The sequence below is a fragment of the Scardinius erythrophthalmus genome (assembly GCF_964197995.2).
Source record: "Scardinius erythrophthalmus genome assembly, chromosome: 12".
In the NCBI taxonomy this organism is placed as follows: Eukaryota; Metazoa; Chordata; class Actinopteri; order Cypriniformes; family Leuciscidae; genus Scardinius; species Scardinius erythrophthalmus.
Genome location: NC_138232.1, coordinates 32,630,319 through 32,654,427, shown reverse-complemented (window position 1 = coordinate 32,654,427; position 24,109 = coordinate 32,630,319). Strand labels below are relative to the sequence as shown.

At 35.8% G+C, this 24,109-nt stretch overlaps 1 protein-coding gene across 3 annotated transcripts in view; it reads right to left on the bottom strand.

Moving 5' to 3' along the window:
* Window positions 1–493: 493 nt before the first annotated feature.
* The window catches only part of lrrfip1b (leucine rich repeat (in FLII) interacting protein 1b), a 54,379-nt gene continuing 30,763 nt past the window's right edge, over window positions 494–24,109 (bottom strand). The window contains exons 2-21 of one of the 3 annotated variants that reach the window (XM_081381315.1): window positions 20,613–20,699; window positions 19,133–19,150; window positions 18,838–18,885; window positions 18,289–18,333; window positions 17,217–17,267; window positions 15,978–16,043; window positions 11,074–11,139; window positions 9,983–10,060; window positions 9,599–9,628; window positions 9,349–9,474; window positions 9,096–9,266; window positions 8,187–8,279; window positions 7,936–8,028; window positions 7,568–7,660; window positions 7,287–7,431; window positions 4,544–4,593; window positions 3,977–4,094; window positions 3,773–3,852; window positions 3,461–3,565; window positions 494–2,399 (exon numbers count right to left, since the gene is read on the bottom strand). In XM_081381315.1, coding sequence (XP_081237441.1) covers window positions 2,289–2,399; window positions 3,461–3,565; window positions 3,773–3,852; window positions 3,977–4,094; window positions 4,544–4,593; window positions 7,287–7,431; window positions 7,568–7,660; window positions 7,936–8,028; window positions 8,187–8,279; window positions 9,096–9,266; window positions 9,349–9,474; window positions 9,599–9,628; window positions 9,983–10,060; window positions 11,074–11,139; window positions 15,978–16,043; window positions 17,217–17,267; window positions 18,289–18,333; window positions 18,838–18,885; window positions 19,133–19,150; window positions 20,613–20,699 — 1,674 coding nt within the window. In that variant the 3' untranslated portion in view covers window positions 494–2,288. The remainder of the gene's footprint in view (window positions 2,400–3,460; window positions 3,566–3,772; window positions 3,853–3,976; window positions 4,095–4,543; window positions 4,594–7,286; window positions 7,432–7,567; window positions 7,661–7,935; window positions 8,029–8,186; window positions 8,280–9,095; window positions 9,267–9,348; window positions 9,475–9,598; window positions 9,629–9,982; window positions 10,061–11,073; window positions 11,140–15,977; window positions 16,044–17,216; window positions 17,268–18,288; window positions 18,334–18,837; window positions 18,886–19,132; window positions 19,151–20,612; window positions 20,700–24,109) is intronic. The other 2 variants (XM_081381316.1, XM_081381317.1) reach the window with 2 other exon arrangements.

The window sequence follows — 24,109 nt, the reverse complement described above, 5'->3', positions numbered from 1 at the left end:
GTAATTTACGTGTCGGCCAATCTGGTTCCGTCCGTTAAAATTAACTTTTGCAAATAACAGCCGCGGTCCTGGACAGTGAGTGATTTTAAAATAAAATCAAATTTTCTCCAGTCATTGTTAAAAAACAAGCTAACAAAACTTGCAAACTGGCGTTAGTGAAGCGGCCAGGGTCCACCTAAGCTCTGCCCACAAAAAAACGTCACCATGTTTACTAACTGAAATGGGGTCTATATATATATATATGTATAAATTATTTTAATTGCCAACCATATGACTTCACCTTGACATGTTCTGAAAGAGTTGCCTTTAACATCTTTAACACCAAAATGCAGAACCGATTTATCAGCAGAAAATTTAATGCTGCCATCTGCTGTTCAAATGTACACCACTTCCATCTTTTCAATGTTTTGAGGGAGCAGGATCCATTTTGTAATTCTTGTTTATTAAACGTAAAATGCAATAAAAGAATGAAATAAATAAAAACCTGAAAAGTCAGTGTTATTGCATGAGTTTATTTATCTTGCTATGCCATGTCTTACAGAAGAGGTGTAATACAGGTAAACATTATAATTTGTGTGTCTGTCTGTTATTTCAAAAGTTCAGCATATCAGTCCTTATGAGACAGCATGTTCACTGAGTGTGTAAAGAAGGTGGCGCATTGTCTCCAATGGTTGCAGAACCCTGGGAGGGATACAAGTGAAGCTCACAATCAGCAAAAAGAATCATCTTGCCACAAACAATCATCCAGCGCATATAGCTTCATGACATCATTGTCACAGCTGTTAGCATAATGATGTACATCTGAGCGTGTTGTGGAAATGTAATGGTCAGTTCCTCTGAAAAGCATTATTGCAATACAGTTCCTTTTTCTTTTTCTTAAAAAAGCCATGTTTATTTCTATAAACCCCAAATTCATCGAGATTAATGATACACTCTTTAAGTGGCAGACCATTAGTGAAAGTGCTACAACGACCAGCTTCAAAAAACCAGCTGCACTCCCATTTATAGTGTTGACTCAGCATGTTTTCGAAAGCAAGACTCAGACTACAGATTGTATCTATAAAGGCTGGTGACGTCTCAAATGTCCACTTAGCCCTCCGATGATATATGCTGTTGCAGTATGATCTGAGTTTAAACTGGATATGAACAGTATTCTGATGATCAGCTGTGCTTATACTGTCTATTTCTACTTACCATATTAAAATGACCAAGACCTCTTTTTATACACGGAAAGCGAGTAGGTGATCTAAAACCTGTATATTAAACAAAACAAAAGTATTTTCATAATTTGGCCCACTTTAGTTGAATAGATATGTGAGAAAAAAAAGAGTGCTTCAATAAAGCAACAAAGAAAAATAATTGCTGCCACTGAGAACATTTTCAAGGACAATGATTCAGATACTTCCAATCTTGGATTTGACCCAAATAAACTCCATAAAGTTATATTAGCATTGTTATTGCATCAACGTTTTTTGTAACCATGTCCTCATATAAGTTCCTCAGGATGTTTACGCAACATTAGCATGTAAACAAAAATTACTAACATCATAAAGTGCTAGTCCACCTTATTTAAGTACGAACCAACACTTGCACACACAGATTTGGCGTAAAACAAAATGGACATTATAACAATCCCCCATTAAACGTTCAAAGTGATGTTGCACATATCCTGCACATGTCTGTTGTTAAGTTCCTGTCTGCACAAAACATTGCAAGAAAATGCACAACTGTCTCTGTATGAGAGCATACATTCATTAATTTAGTATCTGGACTACACAATTTCCATTACCTCATTATGCAAAATGGTTCCATGTACAGTTTCCGAGAAACACACTTGAATACTGATGCAGAGATAAAGTGCATGATCTGCTAAGTCAATGTCCCTCTGAACCAACATACTACCATAAAGTAACATTCTGTCATAGATGTGCTCTGCCTGTGTTGTGTTGGTCTGCAGACACAGAGATCCGTAACCCAGTCAAAAAAGTATTGAGAGCTCATTGAGGGCCTGAATTCTGCTAATCCAAACCAAAGGTCACTTTAATGAGCCTCAGTAAGAATTTGTTTTTGATGTGTCCTCCGCTTGGAATCCTACTAGCAAACAAATGAAGGTTGATGTTCATGCCCGTTAGCCTTATTTATCTTTTCGAAGTCTGAATTAGCAAGATGATTGAGCTAATTTGATCTGATTTTGATAGAAATGGTTTAGTTTTATATGGGTGGCACGTCATCTGTGCCAGTGGGTGATAGGAATCATGCCCTGACTGCAGAGTGGGCACAGGCGGGCGTCACTGCTGTGCCAGTAGGGCACTCCGATTGGCCTTCATCTTCTCTAGTCTCTTCGTCAGGTGGCTGTTGCTTGCTTCCAGCTCATCGATACGGTCAAGCGCAGACCTCAGCTAGAATAAGCACAGCAGGAATTTGTTACATCACACTCTAAAAAATATTCAGTGGCTTTGTAAATATCACACAATATACTACCTTAATAAAATCTCTGAATATCACTTTTTTGTTGAGTTGGACATACCAAAATAAATGTCTGAAAACCCAACAGTTAATTTTGACTAAAATTTACATCTCTTATTTAAGTTTTATGAAAAGAAATTAGTATTTGACAAACAAATTATATTTTTAAGATATACTTCTTATTTTTGTTAAATTTCATTCAACATATCTGAGAATGAAGAAATGATACTGATCAGTTTCAAGAACTACTATTATTACTCATTCCATCTCAACATTCTCTCATCTTTAACAGCAACTTAAGAAATTGAGTAAGTTGGACAATCACGTGGAAAGAGAGGGAAATTACATTTTCCAAGCATTCTATGATACGGACTGTATAAGGAGAGTAATTGTCGAAATTACGTGTTATTTTGTGTTTTGCACAAAATTAATATAGTAGGAGATCTGTTTGTGCATGTTCTTTTATGTTTGGATTCATGGGAGTTTCTGTTAAATTGACGTTTGGTGTTACCATTGTGGTGAAGAGTAGAGCCTGTGGTCAGGTCGAGGATGAGCCAAGAGACATTTAAGTCACCACAAAAATCCGAAAGAGAATTTTACTTGAGTAACTTGCAAATCTGTGCTGACTTTTTTGGTTAAAAAAAAAAAAAAGTGTTCACAAACCGGACATCACTTTATTGCAGCAATAGCAAACAACAATGATCCAGACGATATTCAGTGGACAATATCAAGTTTTTTTGGTCCATTACCTTAGGTCTAATTAATTGTATTAGTCATGGCACCAAATGTAGATCTATTTTATTTTTTTCTTACATGTACTCAATTCATAAGGTATATTTAATTGATTCCACAGCTTTAAAATGTGCTCAATATTTTTAATTATAAGAATATTTCACAAAAAAATTTACTACATCATAATTTACATTTTTAGAGTGTAGTTTTGCTAAGATTTTTGAAATATTAGATCCCCCCCCCCAATCATTTAATAATGTACCTCTCTCTGTAACTTGCGTTTCTCCACTTTTAGTTCATCTTCCACTTTCTCCGCAGCCTCAGCGGACATCTTATAGCGACCCACCTGACCCTCCAGTCGAATTATCTGCCACATGACAGAGATTACAGGTTATGCATGAAACACTGTGGAACTTGTTGTACCACAGTCAGAACAAAATTAGTAGTGCATAAAGACAAGTAAAACTTGAAAGGTAAATATTAACCACTGATGATGAAATTGAAAGCAAGAGCACAATACTGAGTTGTGCCTCTGGGAAAAAAGTTCCTTGTGTTAGTTTTAACCATGACTTACATTTTGTTCAAGCGCTGTGACTTCTTGCACAGACTTGACCAACTTGAATTTCAGGTCACTTATCTGCCTGTTAGCATCTCCTGTAGAAAAAAAAAAAAAAAAAAAAACATTTTTGAGGTCACATGAAAACATTTAACTCCATATGACAAGCCAGCCTAAATCAAAACTGATAATGATTGAAATGTAAAGGTGTATCTATCTTACTCTGCAGATCTAGGATATGAGGGTCCAGACCATTCTGAAGGTCATCATCATCCGTGCATCCCATTTCTTCTGTCCCATTCTTCTGTTTCTGCTCTGCAGTGGCTTTAAGCTTCCGTACCTGCAAATACATACACAGAACAGCAGAACCTGATTTCACCAAGTGCAACATGTTCCTGGATCAACATCTTTGTTGACCCTGGAACAAAATTCCAATCAACCAATCAGATTTGAGGGACAAGCTTACAGTTTATGTCAAATTTAGGCTTACAGCCAGGGTTAGGTGCTTCTACATCAGTGTTATTCACCTATCATTTCCCTCTGATTTTAGGGAGAAGTTATAGGTAGGGATATGGTTATGATAAAATTTTCAGACAGGTATGTTGTTCCAGGATCAAAAAAATATGTTGACACAGGAACGCGTCAAACTCAGCAAAATCAGGGCGTGCCACAGTGCACAGTCATGCTAACAAAGTCCTTATAACAGAGATTTCATAAGATGCTCTCCCACAATATCAATTATACAGAAAACAGTGAATCACTTGAAAAGCATAAGATGACAAAACTCACCTGGTCGAGCAAACTCTCTCTCTCTTCCACCAGCTTCCTTAATCTGATCTCTGAAAAATTCAAACAAAAATATGTACAGCACATGAACGTCATACAGAATCGAACAATGTAACATACACGAGTCGATGTAGGCATTAATATAATTTATTTTGTAGTACAGAGTATACAAATTGGAACTGTCATTTTAACATTTTACCATGAATTATACAATGAATTATAAAAAATGCAATTAACGTGCATTTAACATGACCAAAAATGCATGACTCGATTGCAAAATAGATTGTTGGGGTGATAAGGAATAAGGAAAGAAAACAAATAATATATTTACTTCCAACGCCAGTTTTGTAAAGTCTATTTAAAGCTTTATTCCTCTTGTATGTCAAATTATCTTAATTTGAGTTGGGGGTTTTTCACAGCAATATTTCTATATAATTAATTTAATAATCAGAATATCATGTAATTAATTAAAAAAAGTTAACATAATTACTGTTTTTATTTAATGTGAATATACAATTGTGTATAAATAGAAAATGTATGGTGTTATTATTATTATTATTATTATACACATTGTATATGTACACTGATGTGAATATTATTTTGTATAAAACATTTTTGGTATTTGCTTTTTATTTGTGGTGACAAGTGATTTCAATTATGATGATGATGATGATGATGATGATGATGATGATGATGATGTATTGGCACACATGGAGAAGTACATATTCTTCCAAAGTGCAATGCATCTAATTGTCCATGCATTTGGATTTTATCCATATCACAATGTATTCACATTTCCTTTGAAGAATGTTTTTTCAAAAATCAAGCTTTTTATAATTTCAGAATATTGAAAGAATGTACAGCTTTTGCATGCCCAAAACATGTCTGGATCATTCTCATTTACATTAAAGATTTAAAAAGTACATATGCAAAATTACACGAGTATAATTTCTCAATGAAAAATCAAAATCAAAAGGATATTGTCACAAACATCAGGAAAAAAAAATCTGTGAAAAATCATAACACACAGCAACTGAAGATCTTCTTAATTTTAAACTTTGACTTAAAGAACATCTGTGTTTCATTTTCTACACTCAGTCCTCTCACATCGAATATTATTTCTTTTGGAGGTTCACTGCTATGCATATTTACACCATCCAGCACTAAAAGAGCAGCAACTGCTTCCTCACAACTATCGAGGAAGAAAGCTTTGCCCTTGTGATCTACAAGCATGTTATACGTGTCCTCCACACACTGCAACTCTGGCTCAGCCTCTGTCTCTTGCTGGTCCCTGGATTGTACACCATTGTCTCCTGTGATATTAAATATATCCACTTCGTTAGAGTCTGTGGGTTCAAACATGAGATCTTGAGAGGTTTTCATGGCAGCACTGAGTTCTATTCAGTTAATGTTCTCTGCTAGTCTGGTCTGAGGTTCATATACTGTAATTTCCGAAATTATCTGATTCTCAGGTTTAAAGGGTTATAGTGAATCAAGTTTCTGCACTTGAATAAATGTCTCCTTTATCGTCTGACATGTTTTTTCTGATTTTAACAGTAGTTACAGGTTCTTCAACATTAACTGGAGTGCACTTTACCTGTGAGGTGTTAAATCTGCAATCAGTAGACTTGGAATAGTGGTTTTCTAAATATTGAGAGTTGGAAACCTCCTTTACGTACATTGACCTTTCACTGAGGGCTGCCATTTCTGATACATCTAGGGTTGTTTGACCTTGCTTTGGCAACACATTTACTGAATGATTTTTGTTAGGATTTAGAAGATTCTCCTGTGTCAGAATTTCCTATTATAAATCTTGACAACTCTCTAAGTAGTTTTGGCAATGTTAATGAAAATGGCAAGGTTAATGTGTTTGGTCTTGGCAGATTATATCTGCTACACATGCTGCTGTGAGCATGTAAGATATGCTGCTGCATTAATACATAAATCCTGTAGCAGATCTCAGCATCTAAGGGAGGTGGAGGATTTCAGAGGAACTCTGACAGCTTGCTGCCAAACTAGCCTACAGCGAACACCAAACCAGACTTTTTAAATGTTGAACAAGCAATCTCACTGACTGCAGAATCAGCAGATGCCAAGCAACTTGTGCCATGTGCTAATATTGTGATTGCTTGCAGATAGCATGCAAAGGACCTGTCAGCCTGTGCCATCTAGAGTTTCATGACTGAACTAGATATTTATAAGAGTTTGTTACCATTTGTGCACAAAATGTGCTGACTTCATTCTCAGATGGTCAAGTATTTATGTGTATTGTCAGCTGACTACATTTCTTATAGGCTACTGTAATTTACTGCTGTAATGGGTTTTGACATCTTTAAATCACTGTGCTTCATGCTGGTTTTCAGAGATTGCATCAGATAGCAAACAGTCCAGTTTCTGTGCCTCAGAGTTTGTTCTCCCTGCTCTTTTAACTTCTTTTGGGGGGGATGTATACAGTCAACGTTTCCTCATTTAACAAATTGACACATGAATGACACCAAAATGATTTCCTCCCAACATCTTGAACTGTGCAGTCTTCACCATAGTTTTGTTTAATCTCTAATCTTTAACATATTTATAATGTTTTCTACAGTAATAATAAATCAATAAAACATTGCAAATATGCATTTATATGCCATTAAAAAGCAAAATGGTAAACATTTGACTACATCAATTTGATGGCAAGAAGTAAATCTGCTGCAATTGTTTAGATTGTGAGTTAAAAAATACTGGAAACCGTTTGTCTTACCTAACATGCTGTCTCCAGTCATGGTTGGCGTGTGAGAGTCTTGATTCAGTCGGCAAGCTGTTTCCGAATCAGCATGCCCATCAATCGCCCCGTCTGCTACCTGCCCATTGGCCGTCACCTCAGATCCCAGCACAATGCCATGTTTCTGAGCAAGAATACAATCTGATGTCAACATCCCATTTTTTCCAATGTTATTATGGTCCTTTGAATTTAAAATAATGATGCTACATTTAATGACTTCTATATCTATGTGATTGCAAATATTCCTTCTACACCTCTACCTTTAAAGCATCCTTAAGCCTGCAAACCTCATCCCTGAGTGCCTCTCGTTCATCATGGATAATGTCTGAATATTCCTTCTGCCTCTCTAAGGCCTAAATTAGGCCATCCGCAAAAGTGAGCAGTCAGGGAAGGGAAGAACAAAGGAGTAAAGGAAAGCTGTAAGGTTAGGAAAGACTACAAGGGACATGTGACACAGTATAAAGCATTCCAGACTTAAACTTAAAGATGGGTTAATAAGTTACACAAGCTAAGGAGGATTAAGGGAATTCTGAAATTCAAAAGATTATATTAAGTGTTAAAATCTAAAAGAGAGAAATGTTTTGATGTGATATGATTAAAGAAACATGGCCATGAAAAGTAATTGTACCAGGATCTTTTTATCTTTCCATTCCAATGTTTCTTGCAGGTCAGCTATCTCTCTAATATAGTCCGCCTGCTTCCCGCGAGACTGTTGGGCTTCCTGAGCCCCGGCCATGAGGGCAAGCAGAGGAAAACAGATGGGCAAATAGAAGAATATTAAGAGGAAAATATGAAAGAAGACAACAAAAAACAGAATCCATCTATGTTAGGAAGGCAAAGAGCCAGAGGAGTGCCCCATCATTTACTGGTGATGCTCACCGTCAACAACTCTTCACTCTGCTTCAGTGTTTCCTTCATCTCCTCAAACTGGATCTTTAGGACATTGTGGGCATGACGTTCTCGCTCACACTCCTAAAAACAGAAATGCCCATCATTGAAGTATGTATTGAAAAATTAATTGTAAATTTACAGTATATTCCTGTTTACTAGCAGCTGTACTGTCATAGTTATTCGAACGGTAGTATTTATTAAAGTACAACCAAATTCTGACTTTCACAACCATCTGCATGACTGTGTGCATGTCAGTAATCTTTGCATATTAACAGGCTGTGTACTGTATATTGAGTGTTGATATCTCTGTGTGCTTGATTGATAACTCACACTAAAAGCTTACCAGAGATAACAACTTCTCTGCTAACCATTTCCATATTTGCAAAACAACTTCAATATAACTGATTATACTATAACATGCAACATTGCCACATACAGTAGTTTAGTTATGATCAGACTTAACCCGAAATGCCCAAAAGGGGGTCAAATTGACCCAACAGAGTTTTATTTTTAGATTTTTTTCCAATATAATCCAATAATAACAATATTTTTCCAATAATAATTTAATTCCCTGATATTCCATTCATTCCTCTTGTATGTCAAAACGTGTACTATGTGAGCCTCTGCAGTGTTATGTATTACTCTTTGTATAATGGGGTCAAAATAACCTGTATGCACTTCCAATGGGATTTTGTCTCACCGTAGTAGTTTTGTCAATAATAATATTTATTCATCACACTTCATGGATTACATGAATGTAATGTACACATTAATGTAAATTTCATATTTTGTAATAAAAAAAAAATTATGTATTGTAAAAGGGTCAATTATTCTACAGGATTTTGTATTAAAACCCTCTTTATCAAATAATTTATTTCATCATTTTATAGGCCTTACCCTGTTTTTCTCCTCACACTCTCTCCGTGTCTCACACAGAAGTTCCTCCAGCTCCATCAGAGTGTCTCTCAGTGTGTCCACCTGATACATCAGGTTTGTCTTCTCATTGTCCAGCTGAGCGTTGGACACCATGGCCTTACGGTACTTCTCCTCTACCTCTACCAGAGAGTCCTGAGAGTAGACAACAAAATGAAGATCTTTACATATAGTTCATGGCCATTATAATTTAGCATTATGAACACACCAAGACTACCTTCATTTCCCGTATGGAGGCCTCAGTGTCAGCTGAAAGCGAGGTATCACAGCTTCCTCTTCGTGATAACCCTCCACCCAGAGATGCTAGAGTGGCAGCCGAGAGGGTGGAGGCTGTCCTGGAACCCTGAGGATGTAGTTTAAATATTTACTTTGTCTGGTGGATCACTTTGTTGCGGTATTATTCACTGTGATGGATTCAAAATTGTGTTTGTGCATCTATTCAACATCCTCAAAATTATTCTACTGACCTTTTCCAGGAAGTCTGACCTTTCCTCCACCTGTATGAAAAATTAAACATGTTCAGCAGAAGCTACAATGTAAAATCATCCAGGCTCTTTATACAAATCCACATTAAGTCAGAAATAATTATTTAAAACAATAATGCATCGGAATTGGGGCATCTATTGATATGTTCCATGCTTTACTCACTAGAGGGAGCACGACACAAACAAGATTCATGCTAATTCCACACAATAGCCTACTGAATATTCCAGAGTGAGGAACAGGATATGCAAAGGAACAGGAGAACAGGTCAGTTTTTGCCATGGATCTTCATGTGTTACAGAGATGACAGACTTGACCTTGAAACTGCAGTACTAAAGCTTGGTCAGTGATAGAAATGGGAAGCTCACCACAGGACTGGCACGGGCTGAACTCGCCCTAGATGAAGCCCTGGAACTGGAGCCCAGAAAGCCATTGTAGTCTGAAGGCTGACCAGAAAAGCAGGTATAGGGAAAAAAGCAGAATAAGATGGACAGAGGAGCAGATGTTAGCAGAAAGAGAGTTAGTTCTGAGCATTAGAGGAAAAATATGGGAACTGATAGGTATAAAGTTTAAAGAAATGACACAGTACACTACTGTTCAAAAGTTTGGGGCTAGTATGTTTTTATTAATGTTTTTGAAAGCAGTCTCTTTTGCTCACCAAGAATGCATTTATTTGACCAAAAATATAGTAAAAAACCATAATATTGTGAAATATTCATACAATTTAAAATAACTGGTCCTATTTTAATAAAATGTGTTTTATTCATGTGATCCAATTTTCAGCAGCCATCACTCCAATCTCTAGTCACACAATCCTTCAGAAATTATTCTAAAATGCTGATTTGGTACTAAAGTAACCATTCTTATTATTATCAATGTTGTCAATGGTTAATTAAAAACAGCATTTATTTGAAACAGAGGTCTTCTGTAGTAATATAATGTCTTTACTGTCACTTTTGATAAATTTTATCCATCCATGCTGAATAAAACTATTAATTTTTGGAGAAAAAAAAAAACAATCTTTTAAAGAGTAGTGTAAAACCATCCCCATATTGTGGGACAAAACACACTGACACAGCATTAGCAGGTATCTGTGCGAAGCAGAGTCCAATCAGTGTGACTAGTAAACAACCATATTTCGACCACACACAAAAGACAAAAAGATATTCAATCCAAGATGATTAACCATCAAATGCATGCTTTACATACTGTACATACACCAACAGCCCCACTCTACTGCCATGCAGGCATCCAAACACAACAAGAGTGAGAAAAACAGTAGGGTGGAGACTCCCAAACTCCATGAGAAGCTCAAGACATAAACAGACACAGACAACACCTAGTCAAGCCTGTGGTGTGGTCTGAAAACAGAACCATGCAAGACACTCAACAAGCCCAGACTGGCATTGGGTATCAGGTCATGCCCCTTTCAGAGGGATAGGTAAAAATTGGGCCTTACGCCTCTAGCGCTGGAGCCACTGAAACGCCTAGTGCCAGAGAATGAACTCTCTTCATGCAGTGACCCCTGCAGACAGAACAGAACACCTCACCATACTATATTCACCTCACAGACTCAATATCTCTCAGACATAACCATGGAGAACACAACAAACAGTTAAAATAAAGACCCTTAAATGGCCGCTTTATGTATCCAAGATGGTTCACCATCATGAAATGTGATCAAACAGGGCTGCTAACAACCAGAGAAGATGTACTTTAAACACATTATGAGGAGGAAATGCTCATGACATACAGAGGAGTCCAAAGAAAGCTTCTTTGTGTGTTTACAGAAAGTTAACACATTAGCCATCAACTCTAATGCACTCTGATGTATTCTGATTACTTATGGAATGACTAAATAAAGAATTGATTTCTGCATTAGATGCCTGAGTAAGAGGCTATGTATGGAGCGAAATATGTGCCATAATTTAACAAACAAATCCAGCATTTTGCAAACAAACTCAATCTACTTTGCAAAGGAAAACTCGACTCGCAAACAAACTCGATCCGCTTTGCAAAGGAAATCTCGACTCGCAAACAAACAGAAAGCAATGTGCAAGCACAAAGGTCACAAATGCGTGCAGGCAGATTTTCTCACAAATGCGTGCAGGCAGATTTTCTCACAAATGCGTGCAGGCAGATTTTCTCACAAATGCGTCCAGGCAGATTTTCTCACAAATGCAGTTGAGCAACTTCCTCCTCTAAAACAGTAGATGGCGCTAAACTATAGGCTAATTTAGCGCTAGTCTCCCAGGAGAAGCTCTGATTTGAAACTTGCCTTTGCCTACAGCTGAGGAAAATGACAGGTGAACGGGTGTGTTTCTGTCTTATTTGATCTATAATTAACCTTTTTGAGGTTCTCTTGCCAAACGTTTATTGCATATCTAGACAGAAATCCACATTAGCACCATAAATTAGTGATTATGTCTACACTTGAACGAATCTATTTCTTTCGTTCTCCATAAATGAATGAGAACATTTCATTTAATTGAGCGGCGGGTTTCATTTGTGTGTCCAAAATAATAATTTGGGCACTGCATAGGCTACGTCACAGGCAAGATAAGAAACAATTGTATATTGTTTTTTTTTTTTTTGCATTAATTATTTTATTACATTAATTGTTAAGCTGACTGAATTCCAACTAGGCTAAATAAATAAATAAGTGGGAGCCTCCTTTCAATTAAATTAAATGTTCTCATTAATTTATGGAGAACGAAAGAAATAGATTCATTCAAGTGTAGACATAATCACTAATTTAGTAATTTCGCATGAGTCCGATGCAGAAAAAAATGACAAAAAGCAACAAGATGGCAGAGCTTTCAGCTTATAGATTCCCCGATCCTAGAGAGTGAAGTGCTACTAAGTGCTAATGTGGATTTCTGTCTAGATATGCAATAAACGTTTGGCAAGAGAAAACCTAAAAAAGGTTAATTATAGATCAAAAAAGACAGAACCACACCCGTTCACCGGTCATTTTCCTCAGCTGTAGGCAAAGGCAAGTTTCAAATAAATGCTTCTCCTGGGAGACTAGCACTAAATTAGCCTATAGTTTAGCGCCATCTACTGTTTTAGAAGAGGAAGTTGCTCAACTGCATTTGTGAGAAAATCTGCCTGGACGCATTTGTGAGAAAATCTGCCTGCACACATTTGTGAGAAAATCTGCCTGGACGCATTTGTGAGAAAATCTGCCTGCACGCATTTGTGAGAAAATCTGCCTGGACGTATTTGTGAGAAAATCTGCCTGGACGCATTTGTGACCTTTGTGCTTGCACATTGGTTTCTTTTTGTTTGCGAGTCGAGATTTCCTTTGCAAAGCGGATCGAGTTTGTTTGCGAGTCGAGTTTTCCTTTGCGAAGTAGATTGAGTTTGTTCGCAAAATGCTGGATTTGTTTGTTAAATTATGGCACATATTTCGCTCCATAGCTATGGAAACCATAAACTTGTCAACACAAGATTCTGCGAATCAGTTTACTACACTGCATGCAGGTATCTGCTCAAATGAGGGATTGAACACACACAACAAGTCCGTAAATGAGATAGTTTACCCAGAAATGAAAATTAATGTCATTATTCTGCTCTAATATTGTTCCAAACTAGAGATAGAGATACCTAGCAGAATGTCCAAGTAGCTCTTTTCTAAAATGAAAAAAAAAAAAAATAAATACATGTTTATAAATATATAAAAATATATAATATATTAGAAGTTGTAATTTAGTACAAATATTAATATATTTTAAATATATTATATAATATAAATATATTAATAATTAAAATTATAATCAAGTACATTACATGTGCTTTAGTCAACACATTACATACTTACTCTAAAGCACAACAAAAAAGTATTAATATACTGTAATGATTGTACTTTAAAGGAAAACAAAGAACAGCCAGGGTCATCATTCACTTTCATATTATAGAAACTAACAGTTTGAACATTCTACTAGATCACTCCTTTTGTGTTCCACACAAAAAATGTCATATGGGTTACGATGACAACAGAATCATTGTCATTTTTGGATTAACTATATCTTTAAGTTCATTACAGTGTGTGTCATGTATTCACAAGATGAAACAGAGTTAACAAACAATCTGCATGTCAGGTTGCATGCAGATGACAACTGGAAACAAACCCTGAGACTTCTTGAACGGGGGGTTTCACTAAAAAGCGCAGAGGGCTAAAAACAGACAGAGAGGGGAGGAAGAAAAATGTATGCTCATAACATTTCATTTAAATACTATACATTCTTCAAGTAAAAAAAAAAAATCTCTCCACTAAATAAATAAATATCAGATTTTATTAAACAACTTCCTACAACATCCTACCAGCAATACAGCACCACATCTTAAAACAAGTTTGTATAGACTAAAAAAAAACGACAGCTTACTTTTGCAGCTTTCTTCATTACGAAAGTATTTTTTTCCATTAATTTTCTCAATAGGCATTTAAAATAGGAGGTAAAATGTGCATTTTACTGTTTGCATTTGCATGTAAGTATTAGCATTTCTGCTTTCAATCAAAATAATCCAATTCAAACATATACCAGAAACAGTACTCTGGCCACACTTAAAGTACTCGTGTAGTCAATAATTGTATCCCTTAAAACTCATCTTTGATCACCAAAATTACATTTTTAAAAGGTTTTTTCCTTGAAAAAAATTCTTCATGGCTTAAAATACCTCGAATGTAACTATACACCCTTGCCTCATTTAGTGTACACACACGGTTCTATGAATATGCAAATTAGCCCTGCCTCCACTCACTCACACCAGCTCAGAGATCCACTCGTTGACGTGATTGGTTACAAGGTAGTTTGTGACGTCAAAAACACCAGTAATTTCAAACCGCATTTTTGAGACTGTCTTCAAGGAGAAAATACTCAGCAATGGTGTTGACTTATGCATTTGCACATGGTTTGTCTTAAAGCATATTTAAAACAAGACATAGACATATAAACAACATTAAAAACTTGATTTTCACCACAGGGGGACTTTAACCATTTTCAACATGCTATAATTTGGGATTTCCTAATTCTTACCTTGACTACATTTTAAGGCAGAAATTAAGGTGCAGACCAATTTACAGATGTTTGGAAAAAAAAATTTCGACCAAAATAAAAATCATTTAGATAGGAATCCATGCGCTTGAGGGTGAAAAATTTCCATTGCATTTGGTTCAAGTTTGTCAAAGTAAGTTCTGGGTGAGCGATGCTTCATACATCGCTACACTATTAATAATAGACTTTTTTAGTTCACAAAATTTCATAGAAGTTTTGCTAATGTGGTCGCACCTTAGCAAAGATGCATTGCTAGTTTCAGTAACAACAACTTCTCTAATTGGTGGATTTCACAGTGCTATTGTGGGTAATGTAGTACTTAAAAATATACCGCAAAAATACAGCAAAATATTAATTCTTTTGTTAAGTTTCAAGTGTCTTCCCCAAATCCAACTAAAAATGCTACTTTTAATGACTTCTGCAGACTCAAAATTATTCAACCCCCTGAATAGAATCCCCCACAACATCACAAATCAGCAAAACAGATGCAACTAATGAAGGCTTCATTAGTTGCAGCAGGTTTACTTGAGCTAGAACACATGAAATACCTGAACTGTCTAGGTTTGTTGTTGATTGTTACTTTTGACTGCATGTTAGAAATATGGTTAAGTCAAAAGAATGGTCCAAAAAGTTAAAAGAAGAAGTCCTGGAAGATTCTACAGTGGCCATCACAGTCACCTGATTTGAACCCCATAGAAAATCTCTAGTGGGATTTGAAGAAGGTGGCTGCAGCACCCAAATCCAAGAATATTACTGAACTGGATTCCTCAGAAACGCTGCCAGAAGCTGGTGTCTGGATATACATTTCGTTTGCAGCTGGTACACAACAGCAAAAGGGTGTTATACTACATACTAAATATGCTTGCCATGAAAGGGTTGAATAATTTTGATTCTGCAGAAGTCATTAAAAGTTGCATTTTCAGTTGAATTTGGGGAAACCACTTGAAACATTTGTTGTGTTGAACTTTCAATTACTTTTGTTTGATGTGTTCATTGCAAACAGCTGTAAGTGAATTTTGCCAATAAACCTTATTTGCATTGAAAGTTGAATAATTTTGATTACAACGTCTATTTGTCTATCAATGTGGATATTTTGAATGTGATTTTTTTTTTTTTTTTTTTTTTTCAGAAACCAACAGTTGTAGTCGACTGACAGTTGTTTGAAAATAAGCGTTCCTGTCAGATGAACGAGGAAAGAGGAGCGGGCAAAATGAAGAAAGGGTTATAAGATAAAACAATGAAGAAGGGAACTAATTATAAAGGCAGGAATAAAGAGGGATTGCTAGGGATTGTGAGAGGGACAGACCCGTCCATTTTGTAGTCTGGCTGAAGGCAGACTGCTGGTGCTGCTGCAGAGATCTGTGTGGTTACCCTACGGTAAGCAGAGGAGGACAAAAGAACAATGTGAATGAGAAATAAAAAAAGCCCCATGAAAGTAGCTGAGGTGACAGATTGTTGCACAAGTGTGATGAAGAATGAATGAAAGAGGGAACAAGCAGTGAAAGGACTCTGTGTGCAAACGGCAGTCGCACAGAGTCTGGATTCATTATTCTGTTACCAATTCCATCAGCTATTTTACAAACATTGTTTCTCTTTGCATTTCACTGATGTTTGCTTACACTACCGTTCAAAAGTTTAGAATAGGCTAATTGCGATTTTGTTATGTTTTACAATTTAAAATAACTTTTCTATTTTAATATATTTTAAATGTGTTTATGTAGTGTTTATTCCTATGATGGCAAAGCTGAATTTTCAGAATCATTACTCCAGTCTTCAGTGTCACATGATCTGTCAGAAATCATTATTATATGCTGATTTGCTGCTTAAGAAACATTTCTTATCATTGTCATTGTTGAATTTTTTTTTTTTGCTGCTTAATATTTTTGTGGAAACTGTGATCAAAAGTTTGGGAGATACTTTTATTCAGCAAGGACACATTAAAAAATTAAGCAGAATGTTACAAAAGCTTTCTATTTTAAATAAAAGCTGTACTTTTGACATTTCTATTCATCAAATAATCCTGGAAAAGTGTATCATGGTTTCAACAAAAATATTAAGCAGAAAAAAACTGTTTTCAACATTGATAATAATAAGAAACATTATTGACCATAGAACCGAGCTAATAACTAATTAGACTAATTTCACATGATCGAATCATGTGACACTAAAGACTGATGCCTAAAATTCAGCTTTGCCACCACAGGAATTAAAAATGATATTTTTAAATATATTTAAATAAAATTCAAATTATTTTGAACTAATAGTATTTCACCATATTATTGTTTTTTTAGCCTTGGTGAGCATAATCATAAAACAAAATAAAAAAAATTCTGAATTAAAATGATTCCAAACTTTTGACCAGTAGTGTAAGTCCTGAATATCTGTTTTTATTTAAGTCACATAAGATTAAAATTAAGAGAAAGTAAACTACCACTCTTCAAATTGCGTGTTAAACAGTAGAAACTGGTATAAAATCTCCTGTCTTTTTTTTAAATTGTATCATCCAAATGAAAAGCTTTATAGGAGGAATCACAGGTATACTAACCCTCAAACTCCCCCGACTGCCAACAGACATCCGCTCCTCATCATCTGATATCTGAGACAGGAAGACAAAGAAAACAGGGAGTTTAGAACTGTGCTTTGGGTAAACCATGCTTTTCTGTATGCTTGAGAGTGTACTTCTATAGCAAATGTGGGTCAAAAAAGGATATAATTAAATGCATATACAATTTTTTTTTTCAGTGAATTATTAAAAAAATATATAATTAACATTTTGTGTGTACCTACATATTTTGGGGTTATAGTATTCATAACTAGCTACAGGCTATATAAAAACTATGGAAGCTTGTTTCCACCACCACCAAAAAAAAAAAAAAAAAAAAAAAAAAGGTTATTGCAACTTTAACAATTCTCTTTTTTTATTGCAATTGCAAGTTTATCTCACATTTTGTACTTTATATCTCACAATTCTGACTTTATTTCTTACAGTTCCGAATTTATAACTCGAAATTTGAACTTTGTTTCTTGCAATTCCGAGTTCATATCTCGCAATTCAGAATTCTCGAAATTGTGAGAAATAAGGTCAGAATTATGATATATAAACTTGCAATAGCAAGAAGAAAGATCAAAATTGTGGGATAAAAAGTTGTAATTGATGTGGCAGAAATAAGCTTCCATGAAAAAAAGTATATGTAACCATTTAGATAGAGTGTGTGTGTGTGTGTGTGTGTGTGTTAGCCTACATTGTCTGTTTCTCACACAATGTTTTCATATTGGAAGAGTTGTATGGACTATTTTTATGACAATGTAATGGAGTTTTATGATGCTTGAAAGCTTCAGTCCCTGTTCACTGTATCCGCATGGAAATTAGCATGAAATTTAGTTTTTTTAACATCATAAAGGTGATAAAGTGATTTTCATTTTTGGGTGAAGTACATCTGACATCTGTTATGAACAGCACACTACAGGCCTTTAGCAAAAATAAAATATAGGAAATGAGTGATGAAGAGGAGAACCGAATGAGGAAGAAGGAGGAAAAAAGGGGAAAAAGGGACTAAGGAAATATAAAAAAAAGGGAATAAAAGTGTAGGACAAAAAGCAGATGGAGAGATACAGACCGAAGTATGTCTCCGAGAGTGGCGGGAATACCGCTCACTGTCCTCCTGAAAAGCAGAGTGGGAAAAGAGGACAGAAAGCAGGAAGTTTTAGGTCAAAAGGTCACGTGACTATCAAACACTGCAAAAACTGAACAACAAAGCATGCACTGAGAGATTATGCTGTCTGTCATATCACGGTTTATTACAGGGCTCAGACAGGGTGTCTGGAGGGGTGGGAGGGGAGGGTTGAGTGCTTTAAGATGTGGGTCACGCGACCGCCCTATAATCCTGCTGTATGTTATGACCACCTCTACTAAGCCCTAACATGTCAGATGGGCCTCCTGCCCCCCACTGCTCCAGTAAAGCCTGTGAAATGAGGATCAGACACAGACTGCCTAAGAGACATGCAACACCAACCAATCACATTTCATTCTTTGAAGGATACATTGTGATAGTTAGGGTTTGATTAACTGCATTCAGGACCTGTGCTGTGTGGGACCTGTTTCTAATTTGAATTCTATCTTTGGCGGTCTATTGCATGCAGCAGTGTGGTATAATAACAGGCCATACCATCCACTGTTCAATATGGCCCCATTTGTTGTCCAGCCCATAGTATTTCTGGTGCAGAGAGGAGGAGAGCAAGACGATCAAATGAGGAAGGGTTATAATGAAAGTATAGGAGGATGTTACAAACAGGTTTGCAAGAGAACTTGGTTTAAGATTGGTCTTGTTTATTTCTTCCTCAAGCTTTAGCTGTATTTTTATAACCTGATGTTCATTAAACAATGCAAAATACTACAGCTTGTATTTCTAATGATCAAATATGAGGACTGTTAGAAAGACATTATGGAGGGACAGATCTTACCTTTTGCGCTTGATATATCTAATTAAACAGCAGGGAGACCAGGATGAAGAGAAAGAAAGAAAGTGAGACAGGAAGAGAAAGATATAAAGAGCTTAAAGGAGACTATAGGGATCATTTGTAAATAAATCAGGATAGAGCTGGAATAAAGAATAAAAATCTGTCATTTTGTATAACCTGCACACCATTTACACAACCCAAAACATTCTCAAAAGCCTTCTTAAAATGATGCTGCTTCAAAATGCCAACAAATTAACAATATCCTGGGGGATCACATTTAAATTTAGCAGTTGATCACATGATGCACTGAACGTTCTCAGTCAACAGTTTTCAGCATTAGTATTAATAATAATAATACAATTAATAATAATAAGAAGAAGAACTGTTACAGTTATCAGCATATTAAAATGTTTTCTGAGGGATCATGTGACACTGAAGACTGGAGTAATGGCTGCTGAAAATTCAGCTTTGCCATCACAGGAATAAATGTATTATTACATTTTGAATTATATTAATTATAAAAACATGCTAAACAACATGCTAAATTTACTAAATAAAGGCTATACCTCCAATGTATGTGAAAAGTAATAACATTCACCCAGTTATAAGCCATTCTCGGCACTACATACAGTACATATCACATCTTCAGTTTACTAATACAGACTAGCAATGGTTAACACCAGCACACGCACACACACACACACACTAGGATCCATGATCACACACATCCCTCCTTTTTCTATGCTAAGCAAAACATTGTTGAAACAACATTTTCTCTGCATCACAACTTTAAGATGTTTAAATCATGAATAACTGTGTTTCTGCTCCAGCTTAATTCTGACAGTGGTATTGTAATTTAATGCTTTGGTGGTTTATGAGAATTAAAGACAATTCACAAATCTTTCGTCCTGGAGATCCATTTTACACCACTTTTTTTTTTTCATCTCAGTTTGTGTATTAGTGGTGGGAATTTTCAAACCCTATCTGCAGGTTACATTATAACCTTATTACGAGTGAGTGAATGAAACATTCACTAAGCTGACTCGCTCAAAAGCACTGATTCATACACTAAACAATTACTATATGTTAAAAAACAAAAACATAAATGTCAATATTGCTTTTAAAATTTAAGTTACTCAATATTAACTTCTTTTTTACTGAAAATTTACACTGGAACATTATCAGGTAAGTGTTTATTTAAAAGATTTTACACGAGCAAGAGTGCTGTTGTTCTGAATATCAACAGGGTTGCAGGCATTAGGCACAATATATTGAGTATTATTCTGTGACAATTATTTAGTATTATTTAATGATACAAGATATTTAATAGATTAGAATTTAGTAATTTAACTTTTGCTTGTATGGATCTGCTTAAATAAAGCTAGTGTGAAATTCTATGTAGAACCATGCAACACAGGCTATTTGTTATAGCCTAAGAAGAAACTAGAACTGCAACAGTCTGCCAAACAGATTATCTCCTGACCTCTTTCTGTTGCCTCTCCAATTCCTTCATACGGATTTCTCGAGCTTCTGCCCGGGCTGCTCGTTTAGCTGCCAGTCTTGCCTCCGCCTGGTAGAGAGAGAGAGAGAGAGAGAGAGAGAGAGAGAGAGAGAGAGAGAGAGAGAGAGAGAGAGAGAGAGAGAGAGAGAGAGAGAGAGAGAGAGAGAGAGAGAGATTCAGAGTCAGAACTGCCCAATAGAGAAAAAACTAATCACATAAAGCAGTTTTTTTTTTTTATTCAATACAAATGAAAGTCAAGACTATTTACCAGTGTGAGTGAGAAAGGAAAATTGTATGACAGAGAAAACCCTTTTCTGCTTGGGTTCTATGCAGAGCGAATGCTAAAATTGAAGTTGAGAGTTCTTGGAATGTAATCTAATTAAGCTATTGACAGACTTTCAGTGATTAATCCATTATAGTTTTAATCTCATCATTGTCTTGAGGGGGTGGAAGTCCCATGGAAATGAGTACCAATCAGTAGCACCATAACTAAGATTAAGAACCAATGACTGTCCTACCAATAAAGAAAATGTTAAAGAAAAAACAACAACAAAATCAACATGATGGTCAAGGAAAAATATAATCGACTGTTATATAACCATGAAAATAATCATTAATAGACTGTAATATTGTAAGCTGTTAACACAAACATAGATTGTGATATTGTAAACACAAACACCGATTGTGAACTAAAGTTACCCGCAAAGCACGCACACACACAAACTGTGCCAGGAAGGAATAGCTCACTCACTGCTTCCAAGCTGCCATTTCCGGTCAACAAGTGAAACCCAAAGCATAACTGAGAAAGAAATGCTGCTCAACAACCCAACTGATGTACATCATTGTAAATGCTTATATCTGTCACCATACAAATAGCATTTTTTGGTCCTCACACTTCCATGTCTCAGTGGTTTAAACTAAAGCCAGATGAAACAGAACGGACAAACAGGAGAAACACTGTGCGAAACGATACAGTCAATTCATTCTAAAAAATGGCCACCATGGATTACTGAAGTAACACTAACTGCACCATGGTATTGTGGCAGAAATGTGGGATATTCATATCGAATTTTATTAAATTTTAATGTAGACGTATTAAATGTATTAAAGTGGTGGTTGATTATGATTTCACTTTTCAAACTTGAATTATTGTGTAATGTTGCTGTTTGAGCATAAACAACATCTGCAAAGTTATAACACTCAAAGTTGAAAGCAAAGGAAGATATTTGCTTTAAAATAAATTGTTGTTTAACAAACGACTGGTAGGGACTACATGACATTCCTCCCGGGTTAGTGACATCACTAACCCTAAAATTAACATAAACCCTGCCCCCGGGAACACACAGTCCATGTTGAGAAGAGCAAAAAGAGTTGTTGTATAAGAGTACATTTGTGAGTCTGCTCAAGCTGTCGCATCTGTCTTTTCACATGCAATACAGTACGTAACACAAATGCAATATCATGTCACTCAGTAGTCATCTTACAAGAGTTCCCACACGAGCGATTTTTATAGATTATCATGACAGAATATGCTAATCCATGACTTGAAGATAGTTAACTCCACATCAGCAACATAAATTCATCAACTAACCATTCAGAAACGTCCTGTTGCATTCTACATGTTGTCACTTCTTCTTGAGTCTCTCCATCATTGTCCGACTCCAGTGTAAACATAAAAGGCAGAACAGGTAATCAGAGCTGCTAACACACACAAGCTCTTGAAGCTCTGCCCTCTGTGCCGAGAGCAGCAGCTCATTTGTATTTAAAGGGACACACATGAAACAACGCATTTTTATTGACCCTCAAAAAGGGACAATTAACATGCTGTAAACAATTATCTGTAGGGTATTTTGAGCTAAAACTTCACATACACACTCTGGGGACAACAGAGACTTATTTTACATATTGTAAAAAGGGGCATTATACCACCTCTTTAAAGGAGTAATGGAATATAATTACAGTATTTTTTGTGATTAAGCTTTAACATTTTGTGCATTTATACTAAATGTATTTAGGCTACTGTTTTTCATACAAATACCATAGAAACCATATAGTTACATTTTACCATGGTAGTGAGGTCCTATATGCATAGTTTTAACTGTGGTTATCATGATCTAAATGTTTGCTACTATGGTTTATCTGAATACAACTCAATCAGTCAGAAAATTAAAATTTTACCATATAAAAATGAGTAACAATTTTTACAGATACTTAATTGTTTTTGTTAAAGCAATTTTTCTCAAGCTACTACTACTGTCAACTCAAGTTACTGGTCAATGTGCATTTCTAAGAGTCAAAATATGTAATATTATTAATATTGCAGCCTGCACTGCAAACTGTGCTGAAGATACACGTCATCTAAGTCAGGCGACACAAATCCGTTTCAATTTGTCACGTTTTGACAATTAAGAATAGTTTAAAACCACAATTTACATTCTGTTTTTTACAACTTTCATTTAGGAGCAAACATCTGCCTTTATAACTTGAAAGAAATAAAGATTTGACATTTTTTGCTTTGTCAGCTTTGTCACAAACTGCTCTGGAACACTGGTCCAAACGTATCTTTTATTAGGGCAATCCACAATCCATAAAACAGGCAGAAGGTCATAATAGTGGTGGCTGATTTCGAAACAGTGCTTCATGAAGCTTCGAAACCTTTACGGATCTTTTGTTTCGAATCAGTGGTTCGGATCGAGTATCAAAGTCACGTGATTTCAGTAAATGAGGCTTCATAACACCAAAACTGTTTCGAAACATTTCAGTGGTACACACCTGGGGGGGATATCAATGTGTGATCATGCGGATTCACTGATCTATGATCAGTTTTATACAGTTGTAGACATTTTAATGAGACATTAGTATAATTAAAAGGAATAACAGTAGTTATTAGTCTCTTATTGGCCTGTTTAGCTGAGCCATCAATAGAACAAACAAAAAAAGCACTGAAAATCAATAAAATAATGCATATCATACAGACATTTGATATTGAATCTTATTAGCCTAGATTATAAGTTAATTTCATTTGATAGATTTTACTTTAAATAAAACATTTGCAATATGTTTGTAAAAGGTGTTTTTATGCATGTTTGACCTGAGTTTTGTTGCATTTCCACTGTTCTGAAAATTTAAAAGCAGACGTCACCACCGTGTGGCGTTTCGAACACGAAACAGTGAATCATTTTCCAAAGCAATTGGTTCAATTGATTCAAAGTTTTGAAAAGCTTTGTTTCTCCCATCACTAGGTCAAAACACAGGGCAGATAATCCAAAAAGACAACAGGGCAGAAAAACACAGGCAAACAGGAGAAAAGACAACAGGGCAGAAAAACACAGGCAAACAGGAAAAGCTCAAAAACCATGACACGAGATATTAAGGAAGAGAGCGCTCAGAAATGCGGTATGACACCTACAAGACTTTGTAACCCAGACAGCACACTCACATCCGCAAGATATACATCTCATATACGTCTTTAAGATGTC